This window comes from Rhododendron vialii, chromosome 9a, assembly GCF_030253575.1.
Source record: "Rhododendron vialii isolate Sample 1 chromosome 9a, ASM3025357v1".
NCBI lineage: Eukaryota > Viridiplantae > Streptophyta > Magnoliopsida > Ericales > Ericaceae > Rhododendron > Rhododendron vialii.
In genome coordinates, this window is record NC_080565.1 from 466,842 (window position 1) to 482,932 (window position 16,091).

Consider the following 16,091-nt stretch of genomic DNA (forward strand, 5'->3'; position numbering starts at 1 on the left):
GGTGGGTTTTACCCTGGGTTCTTCCAAAAAACTTGGGACATTGTAGCCCCTTCCCTCCATAAATTTGTGACGGATGTTTTTGTTAATTATTTGATTCCTGCTGGTTTTAATCATACCCGACCAACTTCTGCCTCATCCCGAAAGTCCACAACCCGGAATCGGTTGGTCAACTTCGACCAATTATTCTTTGTAACACCACTCTTAAATTGATCACCAAAATTCTTGTGTGGCCCATCCGACGTTTTCTTAATGAGATCTCATCAGCCCCCTCCAATCGAGCTAGCTTTCTTCCCGGCCGTTGTGGCACGGATAATGTCATCATTATTCAAGAGATTATTAACAGATTTAATGTTCAAAAGGATTCTACGGGTCACATGATTAGGGCTGTCCACGGTCCGAATCGGATCGGATTTGTATGAATCCAATCCTAATCCGTATCTTACGGTTTTTAGAAAATGCAATCCAATCTTAATCCAAAAGTCTCACGGTTTGGTTCGGATTCCGAACCGTGAATCACGGTTCGGTCCCGGTTTTATCCACGGATTCCCTTCAAAAAAATAAAATGATGCTACTACCATGATCATATTCAATAAAAATGCAAACACTAATTTTCATAAACATTGTCCAAATTGTAAATGCATTAAGGCAATAAACATGGTAAAGGCAGTAAGGTAGCAACAAAATAAAACTAAGCATTGTTCAAAATACACAAATTCTGGTCAAGCATGATCTACTTATTACTAAGGGTGTACACGGTTCGGATTGGTCCGGTTCTCTAGAAAATTAGTAACCGAACCATTTCAAACAGTTCTAGAAAATTGGGAACCAGAACCTAACCAATATATGCATGAAACCTAACCAGAACCAAACCGCAAGACCAGTCCGGTTCCGGTTCTATCCAATAAGCATCAAACACTTATTTATAAAATATGAACTCATAAAATTAAAGAAATAGAAAGATAATTTCGTGGAATAGGAAATGAAGGAAAAAAATAAAAGCTTTCCTAATAAATGAAATTTCATCTTTAAATAAATTAAGTTTAGTAAGGAAAAGATTAACCTACCAAATTCGAGTACATATTTAATTACACACACATATGTATATCTATATTTATCTTAGTTTTAAACGGTCCGGTTCGGTTCTAACCACGGTTCATTAATTGAGAACCAGTAACCGAACCAAAATCCACGGTTTTGAAATGAAAATCTAATCCTAATCCGTATCTCACGGTTTTTTAATTTTCAAATCCGTGTTCGAACCATTAATCCACGGACAAAATCCAAAAAGCACAAATCGAATTGGTCCGAACCGATTTCACAGTTCTCGGTTTTTCTTGGACAGCCCTACACATGATCATTAAACTGGATTTGGAGAAAGCCTACGACAAGCTTGAATGGAACTTTATACGTCAAGTGCTTCACTTTTTAATTTGGAGAAAGCCTACGATAAGGGAGGTGATGGATTATTGGGTTTTGGGTCTAGTTGGATAGTAATGGGGTTAGGGTTATGGTTAGTTAGGGATTGTGTTTAGGATTTAGTCGGGAGGAATATGATGGAATTCAATTTATATGGGGTTTTTATGCACGCACACCTATGTGTATGTATATGATCACTATAAATGAATGTTAGTTTTACAATAACTTGATAATCACTGCCCTTATAATACTTAATAATCAAGTTAATCAAACTATACATAAAAGAAATTTTATTTACTTGAGAACGGATTACAACAAGCTGTACAAAATGTCAAACTTTATAGTATACATATCCTGATCACCCTGTACAACAAGAAAGTGATCCCATTTGAAGCTGAACAACAAATTAGCTACTAATTTGTTACGAAGCTGAAGCCAAAAGCAGATACTCTCTTGCATCTAGATAATCATCTTTATTTAAGCTAGTTTTTAGCGCATACGCCACAAATGGAATTGAAAGTCATGAAAACGGCTTATTACAAGCACATTTTATGGAATTGGATAGATGACGACTTTTCCAATAGCTTTGCCAGTTTTTAGATAAGCAAAAGCTTCAGCGACTTGAGAGAATGGAAACGGGCCCTTAGAGTCAACTATTGGCTTTACCTTTCCGCTCTCCAAGAAAGGGTTCAGTTTTTCTAAAACAGATCCATCTGAAGTCACAATCATTCGGTAAGCAGGAGGGGTGACCTCAACGATTATCCCCACGACATTCCCGCCTTCTTTCATCGCCTTCACTGCCTTGTTGCTCTGCCCTGTTTTAATTAATCATGAAACTTGAATTTGCAAATCAAAAGAAAAACGTAATAGATTCACGGTTAACTTTACTTTGGTACTAGCTAGGATCGACTGTAAACCTGAATTTCTATGTTCAATTCCTGCTGATAACCCTTGGTCTAAAACAAGTAGAGCTAGGGAAAGAAGACATAATTATATATTCCGAGGTTCTTAGTAGGGGCTCGGGTTGGGCCCTAAAACCGGAGGCGGTCCATGGCCCAGCCCAAGTTTGGTTCTGGGTTATTGAAATAGATTTAGAATCTTACCAATTCCATCAAATACAACATCAAACTTCTCTGGTAGGTCTTCCAAGTTCTCCTTGGTGTAGTCAATGGCCAAATCAACACCCAAACTCTTCAAAAACTCTAGTTTCCCAGAGCTGGATGTAGCTGCTACTCTAGAAGCCCCAAACACGTGCTTTGCAAGCTAGGAAAAAAATAACAATGCATTATGGGATTAAATCAATTAAGATAAAAGAATACACAAGCTAGAAACTCTAGATGTGCTAATTAAATCAATCAGTTTACGAAATTCTAGCTTCTAGCGCACAATATGTTGATAAAAGACGAAAAACAAAAAATTCCCTTAAAAAGATAAGAAATAAATTGTGGTTTTGAAAAGATGTTGATCATGATCATGAGCTTAGTTTAATGCTATCTTACCATATTGTATTAAGAAGCATCGGCAAACAAAAGCGATGTTCTCCACAATAAAGCAACTCATAATTCAAGAAAGAGAACATTTTGGGTGGCAAAATGATGTTCGATCGAGATTATGAAATTACATGGTGGCATGAAGAAGTTTAAACAAATTTAGCACCTCATGAAATTACCTGAATGACAAGAGATCCAACCCCACCAGCACCTCCCAAAACAAGAACAGATTTACCATGTAAAGGCCCACATCTTTCAAGGCCTTGATAAGCAGTCTCAATGGCAAGTGGAAGCCCAGCAGCTTCAGGAAAACTCAGATTTTTGGGCTTCAGAGCCAACAGCTTCTCTTCAACTGCCGTGTACTCTGCCAACGATCCGAATTGTTTGGTGTCTCTTAAAGGTTTCTCGTTTATGTTCCCATATACTTCATCTCCTACTTTCAGCTGCTTCACTTGCGCTCCCACCTTAACCACCACTCCGCCCACATCGTACCCCGGGATAGTCTGCCAAAGAAACAATTCTGATCATTATTATTATGAGTCTAAAAAGAGCTGACGAAAGGCCAAACTGGACCATAAATAAGATCCTAGACAGGGACTACTACGCATTTAAACGTCCAATCATACGATGAATATTCTTGAAACCATGCATGCAAAAGAAAGATGCATGGGGAGTAGTAGTACTGTGAGAGATGAGAAAACTTACAGGAAGAGGAGAATCTGTGGGCTTGAAAAACCCGGTCATTCTTTTGGCATCGATCGGATTAAGCGCCACGGCGACAACCTTGATGAGTACCTGGTCATCTTTAACCTGCGGCACACTAGTTGTTTTGGCCTCATCGAATTTCAGGACATCGGTGAAGCTTCCGTACTCGTAATACATCCAAGCCTTCATATGAGTAGGTATCTCCATGCCCGGGACACTTAAATATTAGGCCTAATTAAGCAAAGCTAGCTACCAGAAAATTGAAAACAGAGATTGAAATTTGAAAAGGCAGGCTAAGGTGTAATCAACATACCTGCCTGGCTAGCTATTTATAGTTTGTCAATGAATTGGGTTTGAGTGATTTGCTGTTATATACAAAATACACGTAGCTAGCTAGAGAATGTCATTGCATGCGTGGGTTGTGATCTTCTGAGGGTATGTCATGGTTATTACATACTATATTTTGTTGTCTTATTTGTTTAATTGTAGCCAAATAGGAGTAAAATTTTATAAACCAAACCTTAAGGGGTTGGCCTACTTAGTTATGGTCTGAGATTTAGGAGCAGGGTTTGCTTCCTTCTAAGGTCTTTGATTTGAAACTTCTGAGGTGCTATCAACTCCTTTGGACTCCGTTCATAAAAAGTTTTGAGTGAAATTAAGGCTGCTGATTTTGTCACTCTCTTTTTTGTTAACGTCACTCCCTGCAATTGTATTTTTGCACCAAAAATACGTTTGTAGGGGAGTAGCGTTAACAAAAAAAAAGAGTGACAAAATCATTTCCCAAAATTAATCAGGAAAAGTAAATAGTTGTTTAGGTTTATATATGGTTCTTTAATTTCCTTTTGTAGGAACAAAAAACAAAGAAGATGCTACACTTAAATGGGCCCTGGTTCGTGGTTGAGCAAAATTAGAAAAGCAAGCACAAACCAAAGAGGCCATGGATTTAAAATTAGGAAAAAGTAGTTTAAGTTAATTATATTTATTTTCATTATAGTATTAGTTTATGTGCATGAAAAATTGTAGTAATGTTTATCACTTATTTTTCTTTTCCTTGTGTAGAGTCTCATCTCATGGTGCAAAATAAGCAAATAATACAAGTAGCTTGAATCATTGCATACGTAGGTTGTTACATAGTGATGGCCAATTTGATGATTTCACTACATACGTATTTTTTTTTATCTTGACAATCGGTTGGATTCAGACACTCAATATTAAATAAATAAGTCAATAAGCAAATAATATTTGATAACCAAGCATGTTCTAAATTCGTGGTTATATTTCTTCATTTTGTGGTGATTGAATCTAGACACAACGTGTGTCTCCATTTAGATTCAAAACAAGCAAATAAAGTGAACAAATAAGATACAATAACTGAATATCAGATATATCGTAACTAAGATTCAATCAAAATAAATTTAAGGGTAAATTTCACTGGCACCCAGAGATTTGTCTTAATGATAAAGACCCCCTCATTGTATGAGAAACAATTATGAATCCCATGTGGTTTCTATTTGTGTTTTACTAAGATCGCCAATCAACAATTATTTGTCCGAACACGTGATGAAATGAGCCGAAAATGACTTATATCTAAAAATTCAATTTTTTGGCTTTATCTTGGATATTTTAAAAGCTATTTGGGTAAAAGTCATATTTATTTATTTATTGGGTGCTTCTTGAGGAGAGACGAATCAATAATCCACAAAAGTTAGATGCAAAATTAACAAATGTAAAAAAAAATTGAATAAGGACAAAACAAGAAAAAAGTCCAAAAATCTTAACGGAACTTAACTACGCTTGCATTGCATTGCATGTGGTAGCTCAACGGAGCAAGCCTACCCTTGAGCAGCGGGCGAATTGATAGATATGTCGTCCTTTCATTATTAGTGCCAATGACTCAATGGACATGAACAGAAGGCTGAAAATGGTAATCTTTCGAAGGTTCAGAGTTTGATTTGAACAAACTAAAAGATCAGTGCTTCAATTGTAATCAGTGTCAAACCATGGGGTTACTTTTGCACTTCACTTCACCCAAATTAATATCGCCCTTCTGGGGCTGGGGTTTTTAGAGAAAGGGTTTAACCTTGCTCTTGCAGACATGGCGCTGCTGCAACATACGATAGGATTATTCGTTAATCCTCTCAAAGACAACATTTTCAACCACAACTTCCCTTGTTATTCCTTTGCTAATTCCACTCTGTTCAATCAGAAACCAAGGAAAACTCCTCATGCGCTGCTTTCCTTGAGGATGGAGAGGTTTACTCGTCCATCATCAAAGTTTCTGAAATCTCCTGCCCAGGTGCGTCGCCTCGTGTTATTTTCCTAGTTTTTCAAGCTTTGACGTGTTCGAGCTCGGCTCGTTTACTATCGAGGTGTTCGAGCTCGGTTCTTGTATTACAAAGAGCCTGTACGCCGAGCTTTTTTATAATCGAGACGTGTTGTAACTAACTCGAGCTCAGCTCATTTACTAAACGAGCTTACAACTTGAGCTCGACTCGTTCACTGATGAGGTGAGCCAAGGTCATAATGAGATGAGCGATGAGCCTCAAGCTGCTCGCGAACAGCTTGGCGGGTTTGCAGCCCTAGCGGTGGATAAACCTCTACGTATGACTGAAAACTAGCGCACTAATTTGTGGATATTGATGGGGGTAGGTGAAAATGAATGAAATCTCGTGAAATGTGCATTGCCATTCTGATTTTTTTGGAACCAAGCAATTTTATATAGGGGACAGAAGCCCACCAAACAAGCAGGGGAAAACCTGCAAACAGAAAACACCCAAACCTAGGCTACAAATCTAGGCAAAAGGAAAACCAAGAGGACCACCCTAGAAACACCCAAAGGAAACTGAAACTACAAAAAAATAGAATCTGGGATCCCCCAGTCCATACAAGTATGGAGGTTATCCACTGTCCTGGCAACATTCCGCCATGAGCTAGCACAGGCCTTGACTTCTTCCAGAATTTGGTGCATCACTATTTCAGGATTATGCCCAATCTGTCGAAAGATGCGTCAATTCCTCTCCCTCCAAATGTAGTAAATAGCAGCAGCTAGGCAAAGCTTGAACAGAGAAGCCCATACAGATTTATTTTTGCAAGAATGAGAACCCCAAGAAACCTCAGAAGCAAGAGACCAATCATGAGTTAAAGAACCCAACTTAGCTCTGATCCCTAACCAAACTCGTGAGGAAAAATGGCAAGAGAAGAACAAGTGAGCATGTGATTCAACACTCCCCAAACATAAGACACAGCTACTATCATGGACAATCCCCCAATCCATTAACCTGTCTCGAGTATTCAACCTCCCAAGAATAGTCACCCATTGAATAAAAGACCACCTCGGAACATGCTTCTTGTGCCAAACCAAATGATGCCATCCAACCTCAGAACCTGAAGATCTAAGAGCCTCCCAGGTAGACTTCGCAAAATAACACCCTGATGGAGACAAGGTCCAGATTACGGAATACTCATTTGCAGGATTAGGTAAAAGAGTAGGGTCAGTATTAGCAACAATATTCCTAACAATGGTAGACCTGCTTCTATGCCATCTCCAACTGCCATTATGAATGATAGGACTCACCTTAGCATAAAGAGATCTACCAAGATTAGTAGTCACACCATCACCATATTTGAGCAAAAGAGGGCCAAGATTGTGCCAATTATCCAGCCACAAAAAAGTATTCTCACCATTCCCAATCTGAGCTTTGATATATTGATGACCCACTCTCTTTAGACCAAAAAGCTTTCTCATTGTCCAAGAAGAGTCACCAGGGAAGTTCATAGACCAAATACAGTTGTGTTTGATAACATACGTATGAAACCATTTAACCCAAAGGATGTCTTCCTTCTTGCAAAGAGCCCATAAGTGCCTCAACATAGAAGCCTTATTCCAATCTTTTAACCTTTTAAAACCTAAACCACCTTCTTTCTTAGGCATACACACTGTACTCCAAGCCAATTTGGCTCCAAAGGATTTCAGTTGTACTCCTTGCCAAAGGAAAGCACTAAGCATGCTCTCAATTCCCTTCATAAGCTTGCAAGGAAGAATAAAAATTGAAGACCAATATACCTGAATACTAAACAAAACTGAGCTGATTAATTGAGCCCTTCCACCAAAAGAGAGAGACCTATTAGACCAAGACTGAATTCTAGCCAGCATCCTGGTTTTGAGCACTACACAATCAGAATATCTCAATTTGGTAGATATAAGAGGGACCCCAAGGTATTTGACAGGAAGGGAAGCTTCTGGAATCTGCAAAATAGACCTCAAAACCTGCTTCACCTTATCCCCAACACCAGCAAAGAAACAAGCACTCTTATCAAAATTAGGTTGCAACCCAGAAAACAAATAGAACTCCTTTAGCACACTGTCTATAGCTTCAAAAGATGCAGTAGAGGCCCCACAAACAATAAACATATCATCAGCAAAGGCCAAATGGGAGAGGTTGATGGCAGCACATTTAGGATGATAAGTGAACCCCCCTTGAGCTATTCTAGAAAGCAGAATTGCAGAAAAAGCCTCCATGACTAACAAGAATAGGTAAGGGGAAATAGGATCCCCTTGCCTCAATCCTCTCCTTCCTGGAAAAAAGCCTTTCAGCTCACCATTAATCACCACAGAAAATCGAGGAGTGGAAACACAAGCCCTGACCCAGTCAATGAATTGTACAGGGAACTCCATATACCTCATAACTGAAAAAAGGAAATCCCAATCGACACTATCATAGGCTTTCGTAATGTCAAGCTTGATAGCACAACGAGGAGGCCCTTGATCCCTGTGGTAACCCCTAACAATCTCTTGCATTAACAGGATATTGTCCATAATTGATCTGCCTTTGATAAAGGCAGATTGAGAAGGCCCCACGATACTGGGTAAAACTGCTTGAAGTCGGTTGGCAAGAACTTTGGTAATACATTTATACACAGTATTACGGCATGCTATAGGTCTATAGTCCTTAATAGAATGAGGAGCAGAAACTTTAGGCACTAGAGTAACAGCAGTAGAATTCCATCCCACAGGCATAAATCCAGATTCAAAGAAAAAGAGAATACCTGCCACAAAGTCCTCCTTGACAATGCTCCAATTATCTTGAAAGAAAGCAGAATTAAACCCATCAGGCCCAGGGGCCTTATCACGGTGAATAGATTTAAGAGCACTTAGAATTTCCCCTTCAGAGACAGGCCCTATCAAACCCTCCCTATACTCCAAAGGAACCTTTTCTGAATAGCAGCAGAAAGAGTCTCAGAGGCATCTCTCTTTTGGCTAAACAGAGACCCCAAGAGGTGCTTATAATACCCAAGAATTTCCGCCTCAATATCAGCAGGGTTATCTAGTGTAACACCTTGAACACTCACCAAGATAAGAATAGTGTTCCTCACTCTATGGGCATTCATTTTTTGATGAAATTTTTTTGTTTTCTTATCCCCCAAAGCCAGCCAATTCACCCTAGACTTTTGCTTTTTATAGGCCTCTTCAGCACTGGAAAGAGCATAAAATTGCCAAACCAAATCCTTCTCAAGGTCACATAAAGCTTGATCATGAGCAAATCTAAGGCACAAACTCTGAATTTTAGATAGATTGATCCTAGCAGCCTGAACTCTCCCACTGAGGTTACTATAGTTTTGTTTATGAAAAGCCTTAAGAATAGGCTTAAGGCCCCTAAGCTTCTGACTAAGCCTTTCCATTGGATTCCTGCCACAAGTAATGTTCCTAGAAGAGTGAAGGATATCTTGAAACCTATTATCATTCATCCAAAAATTAAAGAATCTGAAAGGACAAGCTTTAAACTTATTGTGAACAATAGTCAAGACCAAAGCACAATGATCAGATATCCCAGGAGCATAGCCAACCACTTCTGAATCCCTGAACAGATCCGTCCACCCATCATTAACTAAAGCTCTATCAAGCTTACTTTTGTTATCACCCAGGCCACTCCTCTTGTTAGACCAAGTGAACCAATACCCTTTTGTAATCATCTCAATGCATACTAATATCCTCCAAGCAGCTATTGAAGTCAGAAGCAGCAGCCTCATCAAAGCCCTCCAACCTCTCATCTGGCCTTCGAACTACATTGAAATCACCCATGAGATTCCATGCAGAGCCACCCAGAGCAGAATATAGATCCCTCAAAGCAGACCACAGACCAATTCTATCTCTAGCTAAGTTCATCCCATACACAATAGAGGCATAGAACATCTTGTGCTCAGCAATCACTTCAACAGCTAACACAACCATTTGGGCAGAGCAAAACACCAAAGAAACAGAAAAAAACCTGGGGATCCCAACCTACAATGATCCTAGCCACTGACAGGTTACGCAGATTATTAACACAACTCCAATTACTTGGAAAACATCTAGCTGTAACACTAGCTAAATTACCAGGCCTGACTTTAGCCTCGACAACACCAAACAGAGAAATCTTATTTCCTCTAATAAAGGACAGAATCTCCTTTTGCTTTAAGGGGTTACTGAGGCCCCTTATATTCCACACACCAATCTTAGACATTAAGAAAGTTAAGACTTCTTACTACCACCTTTCCCTCTAGCCTTAGCCCTACAACCCTTGGGCAAAGGAGGAGCTACAGCTTTCCCATTCAAAGGAAGAACATCATCTACACGACCAGGCATACTATCTTCCACATCTGGAGCAACTGAAGAAGAAGTAGCACCAGTAGCTTCTTCCACCTTTCCAGAAAGAGGAGAGAATCTATTACTAGCAGACGGACTAGTAATAAACCCTATACCTCCCAAATCATTCTCAGAAGGGAAAAAGGATTCCACCAGAGTTGGCGTATCTGGTTTGGTATCCACCACCAAATCAGGTCCCCTACTATACCGATTCACCACTTGTTCAATGGCAGCATCATCACAAATTTGAAGTCAAGTAGATTTCTGATCACCTCCAGTCTGAGGAAGGCAAGGCAAAACTTTAGCATGGCTAACAGTCGTAGCAATCCGAGGAATACCAGAAGGCCTAAGAGGGCTCCCCAACCCATTAGGCCGACCCACCCTTGAAGGGTTAGCATTAATAACAAGCTGTGGAGAACAAGGAATCCCAGAAGAATTACGAGGACTCTTACTAGAACCGCCCCCAAGAACTACCATAGCGACTGCACCTGTGCTACCAACCTCAGGGCCACTAGGTTCAGAAACAATTGGAGTACTATTAAGAACAACCTCTGCAGCCTTCTTAGAGCATCTTGCATCCGAGTGACCAAAAACCTTACAAAAAGAGCATTTTGTAGGTTTCCAGGAATACTTCACAGGGATTTCACAGCTAACCCCAGCAGCATTTACCACTTCCACTGAATCCAACAATTCAGTACTTACATCAACCTCTACACAAATTCTTGCAAAACTGAGCCTCTGACAATTCTCCGTCATATCATCGGCATAAAGAGGGACACCAATCGCACTAGCAATACGACTCAACCCTTCTTCATTCCAGAATTCAAGAGGAATGGTGGAAAACTGTACCCAAATAGGAATTTTAGACAGTTGCTCTTTCTCCAAGGACATCTGTGGTCGCCAAGGCTTGAGAATCATAAGTTTCCCAGCAATGAGCCATGGCCCAGCCTCTATTAGCTTCCTAATAGCATCACCATGAGAGAACTTGAAAAAATAGAAACCCCTATCGTTTGAAAGAACTTCATAGGTACCAAATTTTCTCCAAATATTGGTAACAATATCTTTCACCAGTTTAAAGTGCACTTTCTTATCCCACAACACAATCAGCCCACTGTTGACATCCCTTAGCCTCAACAGAAGGAAGAAGGTATACGACTGGTTTTTCTGCAGTAACTACAGGGGGAAAGTAACTCAGATTCATAGGCGACTCACCAGAAGAAGATTGAGCCGCCACTGAACTCCACTTTGGTTGCTCAGTAGCCTTACCCTGATAATTCCCCATAGAGTGAATAACCTCATCCTTAGAGCTCAACTGCTGCTTAAGCGCAAGGATCTCTGCACTCAGTGATTTGATTGTAGCCGGGTCATCAGTTTCGTCAATTGCCAAATGAGCAACAGAAGGAACAGTAATTTGCTCCAATTCATCAATTAGGTTAACCGCAGAAGGGAAAGTAGCTGTAGGAGATCGAGGACTAGTACGCACAGGGACATGACCAGCACACAAAATAAGATTTCGAGAACTAGGGTTACCAGACTGAACAACAGAACTAAGAGTAGGAAATTCAGACGTAAGATCCATCATAAGACACCACAAAAGAGCCGAATCAAAGAGGAAAGGAATTACCGAAGAGAGAGGAAGAATCGAACCAAAGGAATCGCCATCAGACTTTCTCTCTCAACCAAAGGAATCGCCTCTTTCTCAAACTGATTTCTCTGATTGCCATTCTGATTGTTTTGCCTTTATTCCCAATCTAACCACTGCATGTGGGGGGTTGTTAGCACAGCACTGTTATCGGTTCCTCTTGACTGTTATTTGGGTTATGCTAACGACTGCCCATTCGGTGGTGGACTGGTAGTTAAGATCCACACAATGCCTAAAAGTTAGAACTTCAGAACACATTTCTCCATCACGATGCACTTCCACATATTTCTATACTCTTTTCGCTGTTGCAACACACTTTTTTTACAACCTAAACACTTCTCAGAATCTCAGCGGGCTGGGTTAGCATTTTCATATTACATTGGGATCCTCAACATGTATTTCTTACAGAATTGGATTGTGATTTGTCAAAGGCAGGCTAGTGGTTATAGATTAAGCAAATTAAGAGCTTCTAGAGTAGCTGAAGAACTCGAGCCTGATGAAGAGGAGAAGAGGGGAGGAAACGCATCTAGTGAGAGTGATGGGGAGGATGATGAGCCTTTTATGGACGAGGAAGAGAGGGAAGAGTGGAGGAGAAAGATTAGAGAAGTGGTTAATATGAACCCAGAGGTCAAAAGGGAGGTAGACCCCGTCGAGAGGAGGAAAAAGATCCAAAAGCTTTTGGATGATTACCCACTTGTTGTGGAGGAAGAGGACCCTGATTGGCCTGAAGATGCTGATGGCCATGGATTCAACTTTGATCAATTCTTCGACAAGATTAGTATTAAGAATGTCAAGAAGGATGATGATGAGAATGATGATAGTGAAAATGAAATTGTATGGAGAGATGATGATTACATTCGTCCAATCAAAGACATTACCGCCAAAGAATGGGAGGAGACTGTGTTCAAGGACATCAGTCCACTGATTATCCTTGTGCATAACCGTTATAGAAGGTTAGTTTTCAGTTGCTCCTTTTCAGCTCGCTTCTCCTTTTGCCTCCATTTCCTTGTCCCACTTGATCTTTTCTTTTTTTGGTTCAGCATCTTATTTCTGACTTTCTAAGTTTTTGAGTGATTAAATAAACCTCATTTTTTTGTTAATGTAAACTGCTAAGCTGTGCAGCAGTCTTTAATCCATGCTCCTTGATTTTTGCTTCCTATCCTTGCCTGGTTAAAGCCCTGCATTAGAGTTGCAGCAACATAATCTTCGGTACTGTAATAATTACTGCAATGTACAGAAGGGAATGTGAGCCATTGATTTGGTAACCAACACCACATGACGTAACCTAGAACACTTCAGCTATACCAAAACGAAGCACTATGGGCCTCAACTAACGCCACTGTGAGGCACGACCAAAACATCCCGTGGCTCTTAACCCATAATGGTTTTGATATTTTGGTGGCCCCACAGCAAAACTCTTTCTACCATCACATGGGTGCATAATCAAGCACCACCACTAAAGTCACACCACTAAGAACATAATTGGGCGTAAAGTACGCACCCAAAAGGAGGGACTGGGGGTGGAGGGGTGGGTTTGGGGTATATACTTTTCAATTCTCTTGAAAACCATACTAACGTATTTGCTGAAGGAATTTGAAACGATGAGATATGGTCATCTTGTTCTTCCATTTTCCCTTTCAACCATTATACTAGATGCCATTATGTGTGTGCGTTCGTGTGTATTTGCGAGTGCATTATGTTAGCAGTGCCTGCTATTTGTTATGAATTATGGCAATTGGGATAGTTAAAAGCTGAGATCCTCCTAAATTGATAATTTCATGCATTTGACGTGATCTTCAGCTAGCTATAAGGTAAGACGACTCTTGAAAATCGTTCTTGAGTTATATTGTGGCACGCAAGTTATCATGGAAATGCCCAATAATTTTCATGCTACTTGTTATTTGTGGACAATCCTTTATCAATATGAAACAAACTCCCTCTAAATGTGTAATTGGCTTCTTAATTAGCTGCAGAATGTTGTAGCTACAGTTATGAAGGGTTTACATGAAACAACCTTCAATATAAAGAATGTATGGGTGCCTATGTTAGAAATAATACACTTGGGACATGCTTGTGCCAAACAAATAACGGACTAAACTGGGGCAACTCACATAAAAAGGTCTGGTGCCGTTTACCATATTTTAGGTGATTTGACCACTGGAAATTTTTTGGGAAACCGTTATAGCAACAACTGATTCTCTCTATGTTAAGCCCGATACTGAGCTTGTGGTTTCTTAAATTTTTCTGAAAGCTTGGGTTAATTAACTAACGATGTTTCTCAATGTTGGTTTCACATTGTGAAATTGGGAGTTATGCTGATACTTGAAGATTTTCTGATAGATCGTTTCATGCATGCATGTTGGATTAACAATAGATTACATTATTATATACGTGCAAATAATAATTTTGAATGATCTTCGCAGACCAAAGGAAAACGAAACGGTGCGGGATGAATTGGAGAAAGCTGTACACATCATATGGAACTGCCACCTACCATCGCCACGAGTAAGTGCAGCTGATTGTGTTATTTTTTTTACCCTCATCCCATCTTAATAATTTTCTTTCTCTGCAAATACCATACAGTGTGTTGCAATAGATGCGGTTGTGGAGCTTGATTTGGTCTCTGCTCTACATGTCTCTATATTCCCAGAACTTATATTCACTAAAGCTGGAAAGATCTTGTACCGGGAGAAAGGTTAATATTCTCTCAAACAGTATCTCTTTATTGTTTACGTCATTCTTGAATCAAAAATTGAATTATTCTCGACATTTTCTTCTGTTATTCAGCACTTCGTACAGCAGACGAGTTGTCAAAAATAATGGCTTTCTTCTATTACGGAGCAGCCAAGCCACCTTGTTTGAATACCATTGAGAAGAGTGAAGAACTTATCCCTACTGTTTAAGTCAACAGCGAGCAGTATTAGAGCTGAAAAGTTTTACATATCTGCATATACCTACGAACAATGGATCAGTAATGAGAGTTTCTGGGTAAGCAATATCTTTTTTTTTTGAAAGGCAATTTTTTTTAATTAATCTCTGAAATGAAATGGGTAAACGATGTTTTCTTTACGGTGATGTTGCTCCTCCGCAGGTCAATTGATGTTTGAAATTTCATCTTACATGTAAGGTATAGGGAAAATGTGTAGCTACGTCAAGCTAATTTGCTTTCCTTGTGTAACTCTGATATGAAATGGTAGAATTGAAAATTGAGATCTTTTACCAGTTCTCTAGGGGTGTCTAGCTTTTATTCCTAGAATTTTGGCAATAGAATATTACACCTATTGAATTGAGCCAACTAGAGTTGACAGATGGTCACCAAACATAACTTTATTCCTCTTAAATTGTGACAAAAGTTGGAAAATAGAACATAACTATGCTGACATTGCTTTTGGCTCCCCAGAAATCCCTTATTGTGAAGACCGGAACAGTGGAAACCATTATGGTAGTGGAAGTGGAAGGCAAATAGCTGGTTAGGGTTGAAGCCATCAAACTAGCAATTGGCAATGCCACTGTTTTCTTCTTCTACTTTCCTTTTGAGAACAGAGAGGCATTTTCCGGTACTGTGGGTGACCCGAAATCGGAAGCTACGGTTAGTCAACCTTTTGGTTGGTTTGATGGATTTCCAGTGTGCCTCTGCTTAACTTTCCGGGGTGCTCATTGACCGAAGACTTCTCCATGCTTAACAACAGTGAGGTAGTCTTGTCCTCCTGAGCAGTTGTCCATTTAGTTGCTGAATCTGTGCTTCCATTAAAAAAATGGTATTTCAAGCTCTTCAGCTTAGTTTTATCTGCTGAATGCAATTCAGCTGAGGGGTTTTTTTTTTGTTTTTGCAAAATCCATGTGGTTTTTGTTTTTCTCATTGTTGTAGTTCCGTTGATTGTCATTTTGCCTTCTTTTTTTTCCTTGTTCACGGAAACAAGAGCAATGAGAAGTGTCGAAGCTACCATCATCTCCTTTTTGTGCGAAAGCAAATTTCCAAACTTTTGAGAACGTTTTTTTGGCATTCCTTGAAGGGTAGGTTGTTTTCAGTATTATTCTTTTGAAATAGTTACGTGAAATTGTTGAATAGCTTGATATACATTGGGCTCATTTCCTAACAACTTAAGCATTTGGGATTACCGAACGGAAAGCAATAACAAATACTCCCTCCTTCTGAATTTGTTTGCTCAGTATTTCATTTTGGACTGTCCTAAAATATTTGCTCATTTTCTAAAAA

The 16,091-nt window shown here is 39.6% G+C and overlaps 2 protein-coding genes across 5 annotated transcripts; one reads left to right on the top strand and one right to left on the bottom strand.

The window, feature by feature from the left end:
* Positions 1 to 1,798: 1,798 nt before the first annotated feature.
* LOC131301805 (2-methylene-furan-3-one reductase-like) lies at positions 1,799 to 3,827 on the bottom strand. Its single transcript, XM_058328249.1, has 4 exons — positions 3,612 to 3,827; positions 3,086 to 3,409; positions 2,520 to 2,679; positions 1,799 to 2,231 (listed from the first exon to the last, which is right to left on the bottom strand). Exons 1-4 carry the CDS (start codon positions 3,816 to 3,818, stop codon positions 1,966 to 1,968), a joined length of 957 nt encoding a protein of 318 aa, XP_058184232.1. The 5' UTR covers positions 3,819 to 3,827; the 3' UTR covers positions 1,799 to 1,965.
* Positions 3,828 to 5,665: 1,838 nt separating this feature from the next.
* LOC131301806 (thioredoxin-like fold domain-containing protein MRL7L, chloroplastic) lies at positions 5,666 to 15,865 on the top strand. 4 transcript variants are annotated; one of them, XR_009191442.1, is made up of 7 exons: positions 5,666 to 5,907; positions 12,311 to 12,828; positions 14,299 to 14,380; positions 14,459 to 14,570; positions 14,663 to 14,863; positions 14,967 to 15,002; positions 15,276 to 15,865. XR_009191442.1 is itself a non-coding variant. In XM_058328250.1 (5 exons), the coding sequence occupies exons 1-5, from the start codon at positions 5,707 to 5,709 to the stop codon at positions 14,776 to 14,778; spliced, it is 1,029 nt and encodes a 342-aa protein (XP_058184233.1). In that variant the 5' UTR covers positions 5,666 to 5,706; the 3' UTR covers positions 14,779 to 15,101. The 4 variants fall into 4 exon arrangements, 1 of the variants encoding a protein (XP_058184233.1); XR_009191441.1 differs by having other exon boundaries at positions 14,663 to 15,002; XR_009191440.1 differs by lacking the exon at positions 14,967 to 15,002.
* The last annotated feature ends 226 nt before the right edge of the window (positions 15,866 to 16,091 follow it).